The sequence below is a fragment of the Pipistrellus hanaki genome (assembly GCF_964339955.1).
Source record: "Pipistrellus hanaki genome assembly, chromosome: 11".
Lineage (NCBI taxonomy): Eukaryota > Metazoa > Chordata > Mammalia > Chiroptera > Vespertilionidae > Pipistrellus > Pipistrellus hanaki.
In genome coordinates, this window is record NC_140513.1 from 2,088,285 (window position 1) to 2,102,916 (window position 14,632).

At 65.5% G+C, this 14,632-nt stretch overlaps 1 protein-coding gene across 2 annotated transcripts in view; it reads right to left on the minus strand.

Moving 5' to 3' along the window:
- Positions 1–7,299: 7,299 nt before the first annotated feature.
- Positions 7,300–14,632, minus strand: part of CFAP77 (cilia and flagella associated protein 77) — a 61,583-nt gene continuing 54,250 nt past the window's right edge. The window contains exon 6 of one of the 2 annotated variants that reach the window (XM_084898663.1): positions 7,300–7,961. In XM_084898663.1, coding sequence (XP_084754789.1) covers positions 7,839–7,961 — 123 coding nt within the window. In that variant the 3' untranslated portion in view covers positions 7,300–7,838. The remainder of the gene's footprint in view (positions 7,962–14,632) is intronic. The other variant, XM_084898664.1, reaches the window with a different exon arrangement.

Here is a 14,632-nt window from a genome sequence, read left to right on the forward strand (position 1 = left end):
CCCGCCTCAGGATGAACTCGGGTCACTACTTTGGGGCCGGGTTTTGTCTCTCTTTTCCCTCGGTATGCGGTGTGAGTGTGAGTGTGAGTGTGTGTGTGTATGTGACTGTGTGTGAGTGTGAGTGTGTGTATGTGAGTGTGTGTGTGTGTGTGTGTGTGTGTGTGAGTGTGTGTGTGTTTTAAAGGGGGCCAGCCCACGTGTCCCCGGAGTGACGCCGCTGATTGGCTGCGGCCGGTTTTGGGGGTGATGTCACGGCTCGGCGGTCGCGGCCCGATTCTCTTTCCGTTTGATTAAAAGAGACACCGAATTAATTACCGCCCGGCCCCCACTGCGTGCGGCGGTTCCGCGCGGTTTGCCGTCATTAGGCCGCGATGGGGCCCCTAACGGGGTGATTAGCTGGGGGCGGGGGAGGGGTCCGAGCCCGCGGCGCCCCGAGGCTCGGGATGTGAGTTGTTTGTTTTTTAAGTTCTCATCAACCCTTTCCGGCCGTTATTCAAGCGATTCGCCCCGGGGCTGTCCCAGGGCCCTGTTCTCGGCCCTCCCCGTCCTTCTTCCTCCGCCGCGGAGAGGGGCCCACCGGCGCCGGAGCGGGTGTGTGCGGAGGGCCCCGTCCTGGGGCCGTTTCCGGGGTGCTGGGTGTTTCCGGAGTCCTAGGTGTCTCGCGTGGGGCGCTTTGTGGCCCTTCTCTGCCCTCGTGGAGCCCTGCGGCCTGGCGGGCGGGAGAGCGGGTGTGCGCCCGGGAGGGCGGGAAGCGGCTTCCCTGGGGTGGGGTGGAGGGGGTGGGGGTGGAGAGGGTGGGGGTGGGAGTGGAGAGGATGGGAGGGTGGGGAGTCGTGTCCGGGACGCTGGGGGCCCCTAGGAATCCGGGCGGCCCGGGGGAGGCGGCAGGGCACCCATCCAGCCGGACCTGCGGCGGCCCGGCCCCGATCCGATCCGTGTCTCTGCGCCTCTGAACAGGGAGCGCGAGGGCCTTCGGGGCGAGGGCAGCCGCCGCCGCCGCTTCCCGTGCCTTTCCACCCCCCGCGCCCCTGCCTTTCGGGGTGCACCCTGCCTTTTGGGGTGCCCCGGTGCGGCCCGCGCGGGGGCGGATCGGAAGCGCGTCCAAGGCCTTTCCCAGCGGCTCGGGGACCGGGACCGGGTCTGGAGTCCAAGGCGGAGGGAGTCTCGCCCGCGGCTGCCGTGGGGCCTCCGAGGCGGGTCCGCGCGCCCTGCCTCCGCCCCCGGCCCCGCGCCGGCTCCGCGCCCCTCCCGCGCCGGGACCAGCCCGGACCCCGCACCGGCGGCGGGAACTTCTCCTCCTCCCCGGGCCCGGCCCCCGCCCCCCGCGCCGCCGGCAGATTGGAAGCGGCCCCGCCGCCGGCCGAGCGGGGCGAGGACCGGCTCCCCGGGGACGGCGCGCCCGGCTCGGCTGCAAGCTGTCGGGAGGCGGAGCGGGCGCCGGGGCGGAGGGCCGGGCCCGCCCTGCGCCCCCCGCGGGGCCGCCGGCCGCTGGGCTCCGCTCGGCGGGAGGAGAAGGGCTTCGGTCGGGGCCCTTCCCGCCGCCCCGGGCGTGGGCCTGGTCCTGCCGGGCGGCTCCGGGGACCCAGCGCCCAGCTCCGCTGTCACCCCACTCTGCGCCCGCGTCCCCCGGGGCACCCCGAGTGGCTCAGGGGGACCCCCTCCTGGCCGGTTAGGGCCCGCGGCCGCCCCGCAGACGCCGGAGCGCCCGCCCTGCCCGCGGTTGGCGGCTGCGCTGAGATCCCGGGCGGCGAAGGGAGGCCCGGGGCGCCGGCGGGCCCTGCGGGGCGCTGCGGGGAGGCTGCGGCCGGCGGGAATGGCGCGGGGTGTGGGAGTGAAAACGAGCCTCCTGAACCCGGACCCCTGCAGCCCCTGCTTTCCCCAGCCTCTCCTCCCGCCCCCTGCCCCCGCCTCTCCTCCCGCCCCCCCAGCCTCTCCTCCCGCCCCCCCAGCCTCTCCTCCAGCTCCCCCAGCTTCTCCCGCTTCCCCAGCCTCTCCTCCCGCTCCCCCCGCCTCTCCTCCCGCCCCCCCCCAGCCTCTCCTCCCGCCTCTCCTCCCGTCCCCCCCCCCCCCCGCTTCCCGCCCCCCCAGCCTCTCGGAGCTCAGGGGGTTCAGAGGCTGCAGGACACCTGGGTGTGGCATGGCCGCCTCAGGACATCACTTCACTCCTGGTCGGCCTCCCAGCTCCACCCCCACCTGCTCCCTCCCTCCCCATGGCCGTCCTCCCTGCACCTCCGAGAGCCCACACCTGCCCGTTCCGCTGAGGCATCGGGGTCCCGGGGTTCCGGGTGGGCGGCCCGTCCTCCCTTCGAGAGAGGAGACTGGTGGTCCCCGAGGGTAGGAGGGCCTGGGGGCTGGGTGTGAACCTGGGGAGCAGGAGGCAGGCCCTGCCCCTGGCTGACCCCGCCCCCCAGGGGAAGCGCAGGGAAGGGAGGGGAATCAGGTGACCGGCATTCCCAGGACCGGCCGCCAGGACTCGGCCTGAGCCCAGGGCCTAGAATGGGCGGCCAGCGCCCAGCCCTCTTCAGGGCTCCCACCCCTCCTCCCCGCCTCCCCTCCTCGCCTCCCCTCCTCTTCCACCTCTAGCTGCAAGTCCCAGTCCTCGCCATCATCCACTGAGATTGCTTTTCATCCTCCAGCTTCTCATGGCCCTGAGGCCCTAGGAGCCCCCGCACCCCGCCCCGCCCCCAGACAGAGCAGCCCCTTTCCCAGAGCAGGGAGTGCGCTGCCCAGGGCCCTGGCCCCTCTCCACAGCCGGACCTCCGGTCCCGACCTCTGCCTTTCCGCCCCACACAGCTGCTAACGCCAGGGGCCCCAGGGGCGTGGAGGAGGCAGCCTGGCTGCAGATCACATCCCTGCACCGGGCTCTTTTGGCGCGGGTTTGGCTATGGCCTGGCTCCCAGCCCCCCAGCTCCCCAGGGGCCGCCCCGCCCGGAGCAGATGAGGTTGCCTGAGGAAGGTTGCACCTTCCGGAGCCGCAGAGCCGGGGGAGCTGTGCCGTGGGCTCTGGGAGGACCCACGTCCTCGCTCAGGAGTGACCTGCGGCTCCATCCACCCTTCCCACCCGAGCAGCCACACCAGGGGCCAGTGCCTCGATGCCTCAGGCTGCGTGTGGCTCCAGAAGCTGCCGGACGGGACTGGGAGCGGGCCTGGCTCAGAACCCAGGCCCGAGGTCTTTATGGAAACGGTTCCCGTTTAAAACTGTGGTTGACAAAATATACGGTTTGTCTTGGTGGCTGAGTTTCGGAGCAACCCCGTCAACGGTACCTTAGGCCAGGGCCTGACCGCCACCTTCCTGCCCCCCCCCCCCCGCAGGGCCCCAGCAAACCGCCACCTTCCCGCCCCCCCCCCCCCCACCGCGGGATCCCAGCAAACACTTCCTGAGCTGCGGCCTCACCTGCTGGCCGTGAGGACAGGTGCGCCGGGAGAGGCAGCGCTGATGGCCCAGCGCGGCCCCGGACCTAACAGCAGACCTGCTCCTGGCAGCTTGGAGCGCCAGGCTGGTCTCCCTAGCCGTTTCCCCCCACACCCATCCCTCCCTCCCCCCAGACACACCCCAGAGGTCAGCTCCCCCTTTGCCCAGGGCCTCCGACCAAATCATTTTCCGCGAGGAGGGGAGGGGCGGGCAGACAGGCCGGCCGGGTGCGGTGGCGCTGTCTGCAGGCAGATGGGTGGGACGAGGACTCGGAGGGTTTGTGGGCCTCAAGGTCAGGCTGTGCTCAGCCGTTTTGTTGGTTTGGCCCCAAACCCCACGGAGCTCCCGAAACCAGAGCGAGGTTATTCTTTCTCCTCGCACTCCGCCCTCTCTCACGCAAGCAGGGCCCCCCGCCCCCCCTGCACGCACACCCAGCGTGCAGGCTGGCTGCCGCCCTGTCAGCGGGGAGCTCGCAGGGGACCCGGTACCCACCCGTCCCCGTCCCCTCATGGGGGACTTCCCCCCCACCCCGTGCCCTCCGGTACCGCCCCCCTGCATTCCGTTCCGGGAACCTGGTGAAAAGTCAACCTAGCTTTTGTTTTCTTTTTAAAATATATATACTTTTACTGATGTCAGAGAGGAAGAGAGGGAGGGAGAGATAGAAACATCAATGATGAGAGTCATTGATCGGCTGCCTCCTGCCCGCCCCCAATGGGGATCCAGCCTGCCACCCAGCGTGTGCCCTGACCAGGAATTGAACTGTGACCTTCCGGTTCCTAGGTTGACGCTCAACCCCTGAGCCAGCAAGGCTTGTTTACATTCTTTAATGAGTTCAAGCATCAGAGATTTCCAAAGTGAAAAGGAAGGAAGGAAAAGGCGGTCTGTCTCCAGGAGGGAAATGCAGGAGGAGGCGCGCGATGGGGGCGTAGGCCGGGCTGGCTGAAGGCAGGCCCCCCCGGAGCCGCTGGTCCACCTGCTGCCAGGAGATGGGCTTCCTCTGAACCCCGAATCTGTGGTCTCTAACCAGCACCAGTTGGGGAGCTGGGACGGGTGGGCCCAAACGCCAGGCCTTCGCTGTGGTCTGGGGTCTCCTGGCCCACGAGCCATGCTCTCTCGTCAGGCCCGCCAGTCGCAGGAACCGCCTCTGCCTGGTTCTTTGCTGCCATCGCTGCTAAAACCCTGCACAGCAGCCAGATTCCGGACCCCACCCCCTCGCTGTCTTCCTAGCAAGGAAATTATTAATTATCTGGTTGAGAGAGAGAGAGAGGCAGTGAGAGAATGAATGAGGTTTGGGCTCTGGTAGAATGATCTGGAAATGGGCCGGAGTCAGGGGGGAGAGTCGGTGTGAAAAGAAAGCTGACCTCCCAGCCAAGAGATCTGCTCTGCCTCGAGGGCTGCTAAGCACCTGGGCCCTTCCTCTCTTGGGACTGGCGTCTCCCCAAGTCCCTGCCGAAGGCTCCCTGCACGGCCCTTCCCCCCCTCCTGCCAGCGTGGGCACCCCTCCCTCCGGCTGCAGGGGGCGCTTCCTAGAATTCCAGGCCGCCGGGGGAAGGTCCAGACCAGCCCCCTCCCCCCGGGCCCCCACCTGGGCTCGGTTCAGTCTCTGACGGGCTGTTGCCAGGAGACCCAACCAGGAGGTAAAACATCCGCAAATGCCAATCAGCTGGGGAATGAGCAGAGACGGGTGCATGCCACACGCCGGGCACGGCCGCCCCACATGGCACTGGCCGCGGCTTGACTGGGACTTGGGACGGAGAGCTGGGCTTAGGCTGGGCTCTCCCCGGGTGCACAGTCTGTGAGAAATGGTCCGAGGGGCAGCCCCGGGACACAGGATGGCGGTCAGCACCGGCGGGGACCGGCTGCGGCAGGTGCGCCAGGACACCTAAGAAGGTGGGTGAGATGGAACCCGACCTGGGGCCTGGTGCGGGTGCAAATAATTAATGAGGGACGAGCCACGGGGGAGGGGAGGGCTGGGCGCTTCCGCGGCCGGGGGCGCGGGCCTGCCAGCGGGTGGCGCTGTAGGACAAGGAGCTGAGGGCCCCTCGGAGGAGAGCCGCTTCCGCCCAGGCGGGGCGCACCCAGAGCCGGATCCAGGAGGGGACGGAGGGCGCTGCCCCTGGGTGCCCGCTGCCCCTGGGTGACCGGTGACCGGCACAGCCCAGCAAGTCCCACTGCGCTGCCCGCCGTCTGCGGGGCGGGAAGGGATGGGATGATCAGGTGTGAGAGGTTGCCGCAGCCTTTTCTGGCCCAGCCCACACTTTCCTCTTGGCACAGCCAGCCTGACAGGGCTGGGCGGGGCACTGCCCTGGGCATCTCCTCGTTGGCGCAGCAAGCGGGCCGCCCCTTCCCTGCGTGAGGGGTTCAGACACAGGGTGCTGGTAAACACCTTTCCCCTCTCGGTGCACCGGGCCCCACAGGCTGTTCCGGAACCTCCTCTCCGCCCTCGGGGCGCTGTATGGTAAGAAAGTGGCAACGCACACGTGTTGGGGCTCCGGCTAAGCTGCCGCACCTCCTTTCCTGCAGTCGTTGTCCGGCGTGGCCTGTGCGGGGGCTTTGTCTCACGGTGAGGCACAGAGAGGCTAGGACACTGGCCGAAGGTCACGCAGACATGACCGGGCGGAGCTGGGTTTGGGCCCTGGACCGAGGGGCTGGCTGCGGGCTCGGGCCAGGCCTCTGCCCCGGGGGCGGCAGGCTTCGGGCGCTTTAGCTGAGAGGAGGGGGGTGTTCTGCTCCGGCTTCTGTGGGGTGGGAGGACTTCAGGCCTGTGGAAGGCCGGGCTGAGCCCCAGTCCTGACGGGGTCATGCGTCCGGCTTTCCTGTGGACTCGGCTGCGCCTGCGCAGGGGCGGCTGCCAGGGGAACTCACTCAGATCTCCAACCACCAGGCTGGTTGTCCCTGCCAGGCCCGGCCTGGCCGGTAGGGGGCGTGAGTCACCGCGAACATCCACGCTGAGGTCTTTCACAGAGATCGGGGGCACTGCGCACGGGCCCGGCCCCTCCCAGGCGGGCCCTCGGCTCTGGGTCTGGGCCTGAGCCTCCTGACCCCACGCCACCTCCTTTCTGAGAAGCCAGGCCCCACAGGGTCCCTGCGTCCGGAGCATAAAGAGGAGCCGGTCAGGGCAGGCCCTGTGAGGGGGCCCAGGTGCCTGGCGGGGGAGGCACGGCCCAGCTCTCACCTGGGTCCCGCCCGGCCTGGGCAGGAGTATGGGTCTCGCCTCCGCCTCCGGGTGGAGGGACGCCACCCAGTGTGAGGGCTGCTCCGTGGTGTGGGGTGAGGGGAGCGGGAGGGGGTTCAGGGATCCACTGATGTTCCCCAGGGAAGAGGGGCGGAGAGAAGGGGCGGGCCAGCAGGGCCTTGGAAGTGACCGGGGCTCGATGGGTGAGGTGTCAGGGGTGAGGGACACACTTGGCCCGACAGCGGGGTTGGAGGAGGCCCCGTGCATGCTGGGGGGACGCGGAGGGAGCAGCAGGTTGGCGGGAAGGTCAGGATTCTGTCCCAAGTTGGACACATGAGCTGGCATCCGGGGGAGGAGTGCTCCGGCCAGGGGGGGGCAGGGAGGAGTGCTCAGACTGGGGGGGGAGTGCTCGGGCCGGGGGGGGGGGAGTGCTCCGGCCAGGGGGGGGGGAGGGGAGTGCTCGGGCCGGGGGGGGGGGGAGTGCTCCGGCCAGGGGGGGGGGAGGGGAGTGCTCGGGCTGGGGGGGGGGAGTGCTCGGGCCGGGGGGGGGGGGGGGGGACACACGTTCTCGGGCCGGAAATGAGGTTTGGGAAGCCGGGGCAGTCCCCTGGGGGAGGCCGGGGGAGCTAACGGCCCTCGGGGCGTCTCCTGCGGCCGCAGCCGCTCCCGCGCCGCTCGCAGCACACGGTTCGCGATAGAGACACAGGAGGCTGACAGCGCGTTTTAATTAAAATAGGTCAGATCTGTGCGGGGAGGAGCCGGGGATGGAGGCCGGAGCCGCGGGGTTGGCTGAGAATTCCTTCCTCTGTGCCTCCAGCTCGCTCTCTGAGGTCCACCCTCAGGGTCGGTCTGGGGGAGAAGCCGGGGGAGCAGGCCCCGAGGAGTGAGGGTCCTCCTGCCGCGGGTGGAGGGCCTCAGGCACCCGGGGGAGCAGCTGGAACTCTGCGTCTAACGAGGGCTTTAGAGCACGTGTCCCTGATGCGGGCACAGCCTGCGGACTCGGCCTGTGGTTGGGTCTGTGCCGTCGGTGAGGGTGAGAGGGGCGGGCGGCTGCCAGAGGGCGGGCGGGAGGGCCCCCAGGTCGAGGGGCGCTGGGCGAAGGCGAGTGAGTGTGGCCTAACTAAGGGGGGGGGGGCTCTTAGCAAAAATAACTAACGGAAGACCTGCCTCCGAGGCCCTGCAGCAGCAGAGCCCACGAGAAAACAGGGTGGGGCGAGACCATAGTCCTTCCGGGGCTTTCCTCCGCGGCGGCTAGGGGTGCGTGTAGTTGCCCAAACGCAGGGTCCCCCGGCGCACGGCCACCTCCTCCCGGTGCGCCTTGAGGGCTCTCTGGCGGTCGGCCTCGGTGGGGAAGGTGTCGAGGTGCCGGCCCACCTGTGGAGGGAGGGAGATGGTGGGCGGGCGGAGGCTGGGGCTCGCCCGTCTCCCCCCCTGCTCCCCTCACCTGCCGCCCAGCTGCGCTTCATATTGGAGAAACAATGAAGCAGCCAGCAGAGGCGCAGCCGTTGGGGGGGGGGGGGACAGCGGCAGACGCGTGGTGACGGTGCCCCTGATGATGTCAGTCACTGCGCATCCTTCCCAGCTCTTCCTCGCCATCAGCCCCCCACGAGCCGACCCTCCCAGGGCCCCTGGCCCTCACGCCCCCCTTGGTCTGGAGGTGGCCCCGTGGGAGTCCCGGCCCCACCCACACACCAGACCAGAGTCCAGGGACTGTCAGTCCAGGGGCCGGGCTCTCCGTCAGGGGAGAGCGGGCCCGATGGAACCCAACTCGCCATCCCCATTTTACAGATGGGGAAACTGAGGCTCAGAGGGGTTTGGTCCAGGGTTGGCTCCACAGGGAATCAGAGGCAGACAAGTTCTGTTTTAGCACCACTCCCTAAGCTCTAGGCACTATGTTCCAGATTCTTTCTAGAATATTCTGCCCATGCTGAGGTTGGTTAGTTATTCCAGGACATGAAACCACAGTCTTTGTCTCAGCGGGGGGTGTGTGTGTGTGTGTGTGTGTGTGTGTGTGAGGGGAGATGGTGTAGATCCTGTCGAGACTCTACAGACAGCCACAGACTCTCTCCTCGGGGAGGAAACACACCCCCACGTCCTAACGTAGGGGACAGTGCAGGATGCCTCAGGGGTCCGCGGACCCCTGTCCCCCCTGGGCCCCTGTCCCTCCTCGGGCCCCCTGTCCCACCCGCGGGCCCCCTGCTACCCCACGGGCCCCTGTCCCCCCTGGCCCTGGGAGGCGGTGTTTCCGGGAGCGTCAGGCCCAGCCGCAGGTCTCAGGTTTCTTGGCTCCTGTAACCGTCACCTGACGCCCTCCTGACCCGGGGCTTGGCACCTGGCGTTGAAGGCATTTGGTGGAACCACGATCCTGTCCTCAGCCTAATCTCCAGTTTCAGAGAAATCCCCACTCGCCCTCAGAGAGGGGACTGAGCAGAGAGGGGAAAAGCCGGAGCAGAGGCCTCCACACCGCGGTGTCGCCTCTGGCGAGGGACGCAGATTCTGACGGTGACACGATCTCCCGGAGGCAGCTGGAGGGGCTCCGTGCGGCCGGCGCGGCCGGTCTCCGGGGGCCCCGCGGGCACCTGCCTGCTTCACGCGCCCAGCGGGCTTGCTGGTGCCGGGCACTCATTTCACACCAGCCTGGGGCACCCGATGTTCTCCATCGTGCAGGTGGGAGTCAGGGGCCTGCACACGGCGGAGTCTGCCCGGGTCCCCCGGGGTGACCCCAGGTCCTCCTGGCGGCACTCCACCCCGCTGTGAAACACGTAGTCACTACCCGGAGTCCCTCTCTCCTCCGCCCGGCGGCTCCGCCGGCGACGAGGGTCCTCGTCACCAGCCAGGCCCACGCCGTGAGCCGCCACGGCCCTGTGGGCCCCCGAGGGGAGGCAGGAGCGCCACGGAGCGCGGGGTTCCTTCAGAGACGCTTCTAAATGGAGCCGTCCGAAGGCTGCCCGCGCCCGGAGCCGGGAGACAGCTGTGCTGATGGAGCGGAGTCGCTGAGGTCAAGGCAGGTAAACAAGAGGGGCGCCAGGCAGCCAGCGGTCTCCACTTCGCCCAGGACCTCGGCTTTGGGGCTCCGTTGCCCAGTCACTCAGAAGCAGCGCCCTCCCAGTGGGCAGTTTCCTTTGGCCCATCCTCTTGGTTGTCAGACGCCCTTGTCATTTCGCCAGCTTTGCTCTTGACTTGGTTCGCTCCTCCTCTGAGGTTTATGTAACACCACCGGCCCGGTGCACAGATTCGTGCACATTGAAAGGGAATTCGTTAGAAGATGGCCTGTGAGGCAGGACTGGGCGAGACGGGCCGGACACACCCTGGAGCCAACCTCCCATGGCCCCTCCCTGGCCAGCGGCTCCCGGGGTGGCACTGTGGCTCAAAGGGCATCTGCAAAGTCGGCAGAGTCCCTCTGGCAAGTGTGGTCCCTCGGCCTGGCCTGCGGGGATCGGGCCGGAACTGGCTCTCTGACATCCCCCGAGGGGTCCCGGAGTGCAAGTGGGCACTCTGCAAAGTTGCTGTGGTACAGGGTGTGGAACACAAACACAAGAGGGCAGTAAACCAGATTCGGGCCAACAGTGGCCCAGCAACACAACCCACGGCCGAAAGTGGAATCTTGGGGCCCCCTGAGGAATCGGCCCCCCCCTCTCCGATTCCGGGGTGCATCACCGGAGAACCGCCGCTGCCAAGTCACTGCAGTTCGGCAGCTCCTGTGTTGAGCGTCTGCCCCTGGTGGTCAGGGCACGTCATAGCGACCAGTGGATGGACACAGAGTATCAGCCTTTTATATACATAGATAGATGGTATTGGCAACTATGCTGCCCTCTGCATTTTCTTTTATCTCACCTCACACTATTAAGTATGTTTATTTTTTGCTCAGTTCTCTTCTCACTTCACGCCTACTGAGTTTCTGTTTGGATTTCTTCTCTGACTTTTCAGTTATTTATAAATATGCTTTAAAACTCCCAGGCAAGCTCAGTAGTTACGTTTTGTGATTGATTTCTAATGTAAAGTCTTTGGTGCCAAAGCGATAGGTGTGTCTCAGATGCCTTGTCAGTATTTGTTGAGTTTTCGGTGTGTGTCCTGTTTGGAAAGCCCCGTCCAGTCTCACCAGGAAACCCTGTGGCCACTGGTGCTGGGAGGACTCAGGGGCCTCGTCTGGCAGAGCCAGGGAAATGGGGATAAAACACAATTACAGTCCTAGCCGGGGTGGCCCAGTGGAAAGAGTCAGGCAGGGGTGTGTGCCTCAGTTGCAGGTTCGATCCCTGGCCCTGGTCAGGGCGTGTGTGGGAGGCAACCAGTCCATGTGTCTCTCTCACATCGATGTTTCTCTCTGTGTCTCTCCACCTCCCCTCCCCTCTCTCTAAAAATCAATGGAAAAAATGTCCTCCAGTGAGGATTAACAAGAAAATAAATTTAAAAAGAAAGCATCCAGGACCCAGAGGCGAGATGCTGGTCATCTCCTCTGCCGGTGGCCATGGCCTTGGCCCGGGAGGGGCAGCTTGGCCCACGTGCTGAGCAAGGAGTGGCCTGTGCCTCCTCCTCCCTCTGCCCTGGCTCCTTCTCCCCGCAGCAGGAGCCTGGGCCGAGCGGGGACACTGAGGCAGCCCCAGCCCGGGGCTCTGGACGGTGTGTGCGGGCACCAGCCGGGAAGAACCCTCCGCGGCCCAGGCACAGGCGGGCGGCTTCCCGTGAGCCTGACACGTCCTCCGCGGAGCAGCGGGGCCAGCCGCCCAGCCCCCCGCCCCACCCCAGGACGGTCCCCCCAGAGGACACCGAGTCTCGGCCAGGTCTGGGGGCTGAGAAATCAAAAGGCAGGATTTGAGAAAAAATAGCCAGATTTAAAAAAGTAAAAAAATAAATAACCTGCCAAACAGAAAAAAGAAGAGAAAAATGACAGCTATAGAGATTTTAGTTTAGGGTTGTTTTTTTCTAAGTGACAAGTGCTCAGGTGACGGGGAGCGAGGTTTTCTTGAGAAGATTGAGGGGCTGTCTGCTCTAATGAGGGCGCTCGGAGATTATGGATCAGTCCCAGGTCAGTAATTCCTGTCAAGCCGGGCCGCGGGGGTCAGAGGCCCCCCGAACACGGCCCGTGGGGCGTCGCCGGCCAGCGCGGTCCGGCTCCGCCGGGACAGGCCCGGGAGGGGAGCTAATTAGTGAGGCGCCGGGCTCTCCCGGGACATCTGGTCTCCGAACCCGCTCTCTGCTCCCAGCCCTCTCCTCCGTGAGCCAAAAATAGACCGAGCAAGGACACAGGCCGGCTCACGCTGCGTCTCCGAGCACAGCCAAGCTCGGCGCGGAAAGCCAGCCTCCCGCTCCGCACAGCTGTGCCGGAGGGTCCCGGGCCGTGCGGGTGAGCGGGCGGAGCGAGGGTCCCTGGGGCAGGGGGCAGGCTCACCCAGCGGGAGGGGAGGCTGAAGCTCGGGGTGGTGGAGACGCTGGCCCACGGACGCCCAGCTGCTGAGCGGGATGCCTGACCAGGGTCCAGGTCTGTGCTCCGCGGACCGGAGGGCTCCTGAAACCTGCTGGGGCAGCAGCAGAGGCGGCCCCAAAGTCTCTGAAAACGGGAACCGAGCTGCTGTTCCCAGAAGCCACACCACCGTCTCTCGGTCATTTCCCAGGACCAGGGAGGCTGGGCAGCAGCAGTGGAGATCCCAGTGGAGCAATGAGTCTGCCCACCAGATGCGGGATGGGGGGGGGAAAGGGTAGGGTGACTGAACTCCCCAAAGACCTGCTTGTGCTTCTTCAGCCTCCGAGTGGAACAGGTTTCAGGTGAGAGGGAGCCACAGCACATCCTGCGGGAAACCGAGGACACTGCCCCTCCCGCGTCGTCCGAGGCCATTTTGGCCGCCATCTCCCTCTTCCGGGCTCCAAAGGCTGAACCCAGGTCTGAGCATGAACCTGACTCACGTGGGCTATTTTTTTTTCAAGTGGCCTAAATCTTCTTTTTTAAAAAACAGCTCTATCTATATATATAAAAGGCGAATATGCCAAGGTTCCCCTCGGAGTTCAACCAGGAGACTGGGAGCTCGATCACTGACCACAAGGGGGCAGCGCGGAATGAAGGAGGGCCCTGGCTGGCACCTGGCAGCCGGGGAAGGAAGGCCCTGATCGGCCCTGATTGCCAGCCAGGCCTAGGGACCCTGTGCACGAATTCGTGCACCGGGCCTCTAGTTGAGATATAATTTATAAAATGTACCCATTTAAAGATTGAAATTTGGGTTGTTGATGCTTTTTGGTTCTTATGAATGATGCTGCTAGAGACATTCGTGTGTGGACGTATGTTTTCACTTCTCTTGGTTACACACCCAGGAGTGGAATTGCTGGGTCATGTGGGAACTCTGGTTTTAGCCTTTGGGGAAACTGTGACGGTATTCTAGCCAGCAACCTGCGCTGTTGTCCCCCCCCCCCGCCCCCCCCCCCCCCCCCCCCGCCAAGGATCCTGGAAGCCATCAGCCACTCGCCATCCGGGCTTTGCTCTCTGAAAACCCTCCTCCGAGAGGATGCCCCTTGGCAGCTGTTTGCAGGAGGCGGACCAGACGGGAGGAGACGCCCCTTCCCCTTCCCCGACTCCACCTTGGAGACCCCGTCCAACACACACACACACACACACACACACACACACTCTCTCTCTCTCTCTCTCTCTCTCTCTCTCTCTCACGCACATGCACACACATGCACACACTCACATGCACACTCATACGCACACAAACTCATACTCGAACACACATGTGTGCACACACACATGCACACGCACGCACACACGCCCAGGCACGCACCCCCGATGCAAATGATACCCGCGGAGCCATCACTGTGAAGCTCGACAGAAAATAATGAGAAACACTAAATCTTTTATAAGGTCAACACGCGCCTTAGCTGAGCAGCTGTCAAACAAGAAAAGAATTTAGCGCCGGAGCCACGGAACTTCCATCGGCTCATTAAGCCCAACAGGCCGGGCCTGGCGTGGCGGAGACGGCCCTCCGTTTGGTGTCAGTAATTTGCCGGAGCGAGCAGAGGCAGCGGCGCCAGAGGGGCCCGGGGCGGCTGGGGAATCGTTAGCGCGCCAGGAGCGGCCCGGCTCCTAATTGGAAGCATTGGGCATTATCAGCGGAGGATCTGCCTCAGTTCCCTGACAGCTCGTGGGCCCGGGATGATCGCCCACTTGTCAGTGCAAAAGACCATTAAAAACAAACGTTTTGGTTTAATTGGAGGCGGTGCACCGCGAGGCCAGGTGAGGGCCGTCAGCCGCTCGCCGCCCGCTCGGCCCGCTGGGTGCCGGGCCGGGGGTGGGCGGGTGTCTGTGTTTCCTGGAGCCTCACCTTTCAAACTGTCTGCGAGGCCTGGGTGGGAGATGGAGGGACTTCACAGGCGGCAAGGGCTGTTCTCAGCCGGTTGTCAACAACGCGGTGACAAGCCAGCCGCCAGGAAGAGAGAGGCCCCTTTCCTCCCGGAGCCTGGACGGCGTGATGGCGGCGGTCCTTGTGGCGTGTCCTCCTGGGAGGCCGCCCGCAGGCCTGGCTGCAAATGGGGGGCGGGAGAGTCGGGCAGGGCTGCCCTGCCCACCCCACTTAGGGGTAGCAGCATACGAGGGGGTGGGAGACTGATTCCCAGTAGAGAGTAGGGCTTTGAGTATATTTTTATCCATTTCAGAGAAGAAGAGAGAGGGACAGGGAAACAGCAACATCAACGATGAGAGAATCATGGATTGGCTGCCTCCTGCACGGACCCTCCTGAGGATCCAGCCCGCAACCCAGGCATGTGCCCTTGACTGGAATCGAACCTGGGACCCTTCAGTCTGCAGGCCGACGTTCTATCCACCGAGCCAAACCGGCTAGGGCTGGAGTGGGACTTGCTGTTTTGTGCAGAGTGAGAGCTAAGGAGGCTCTGAGCGGACAGCCTGCCGAGACGGGGCTGGTGTCTCCCCAGTGCCCCCTTGGGGGCCGGGCGCTGAGGACACAGAGGAGGCCACTCCCTGCGAATATCAGCCTCCGCCCCGCCGAGCTGGGCTGTGTGCTCAAGCTGTGTGCGGACGCCCGGTGCCGGGCTGATGTTGTGCG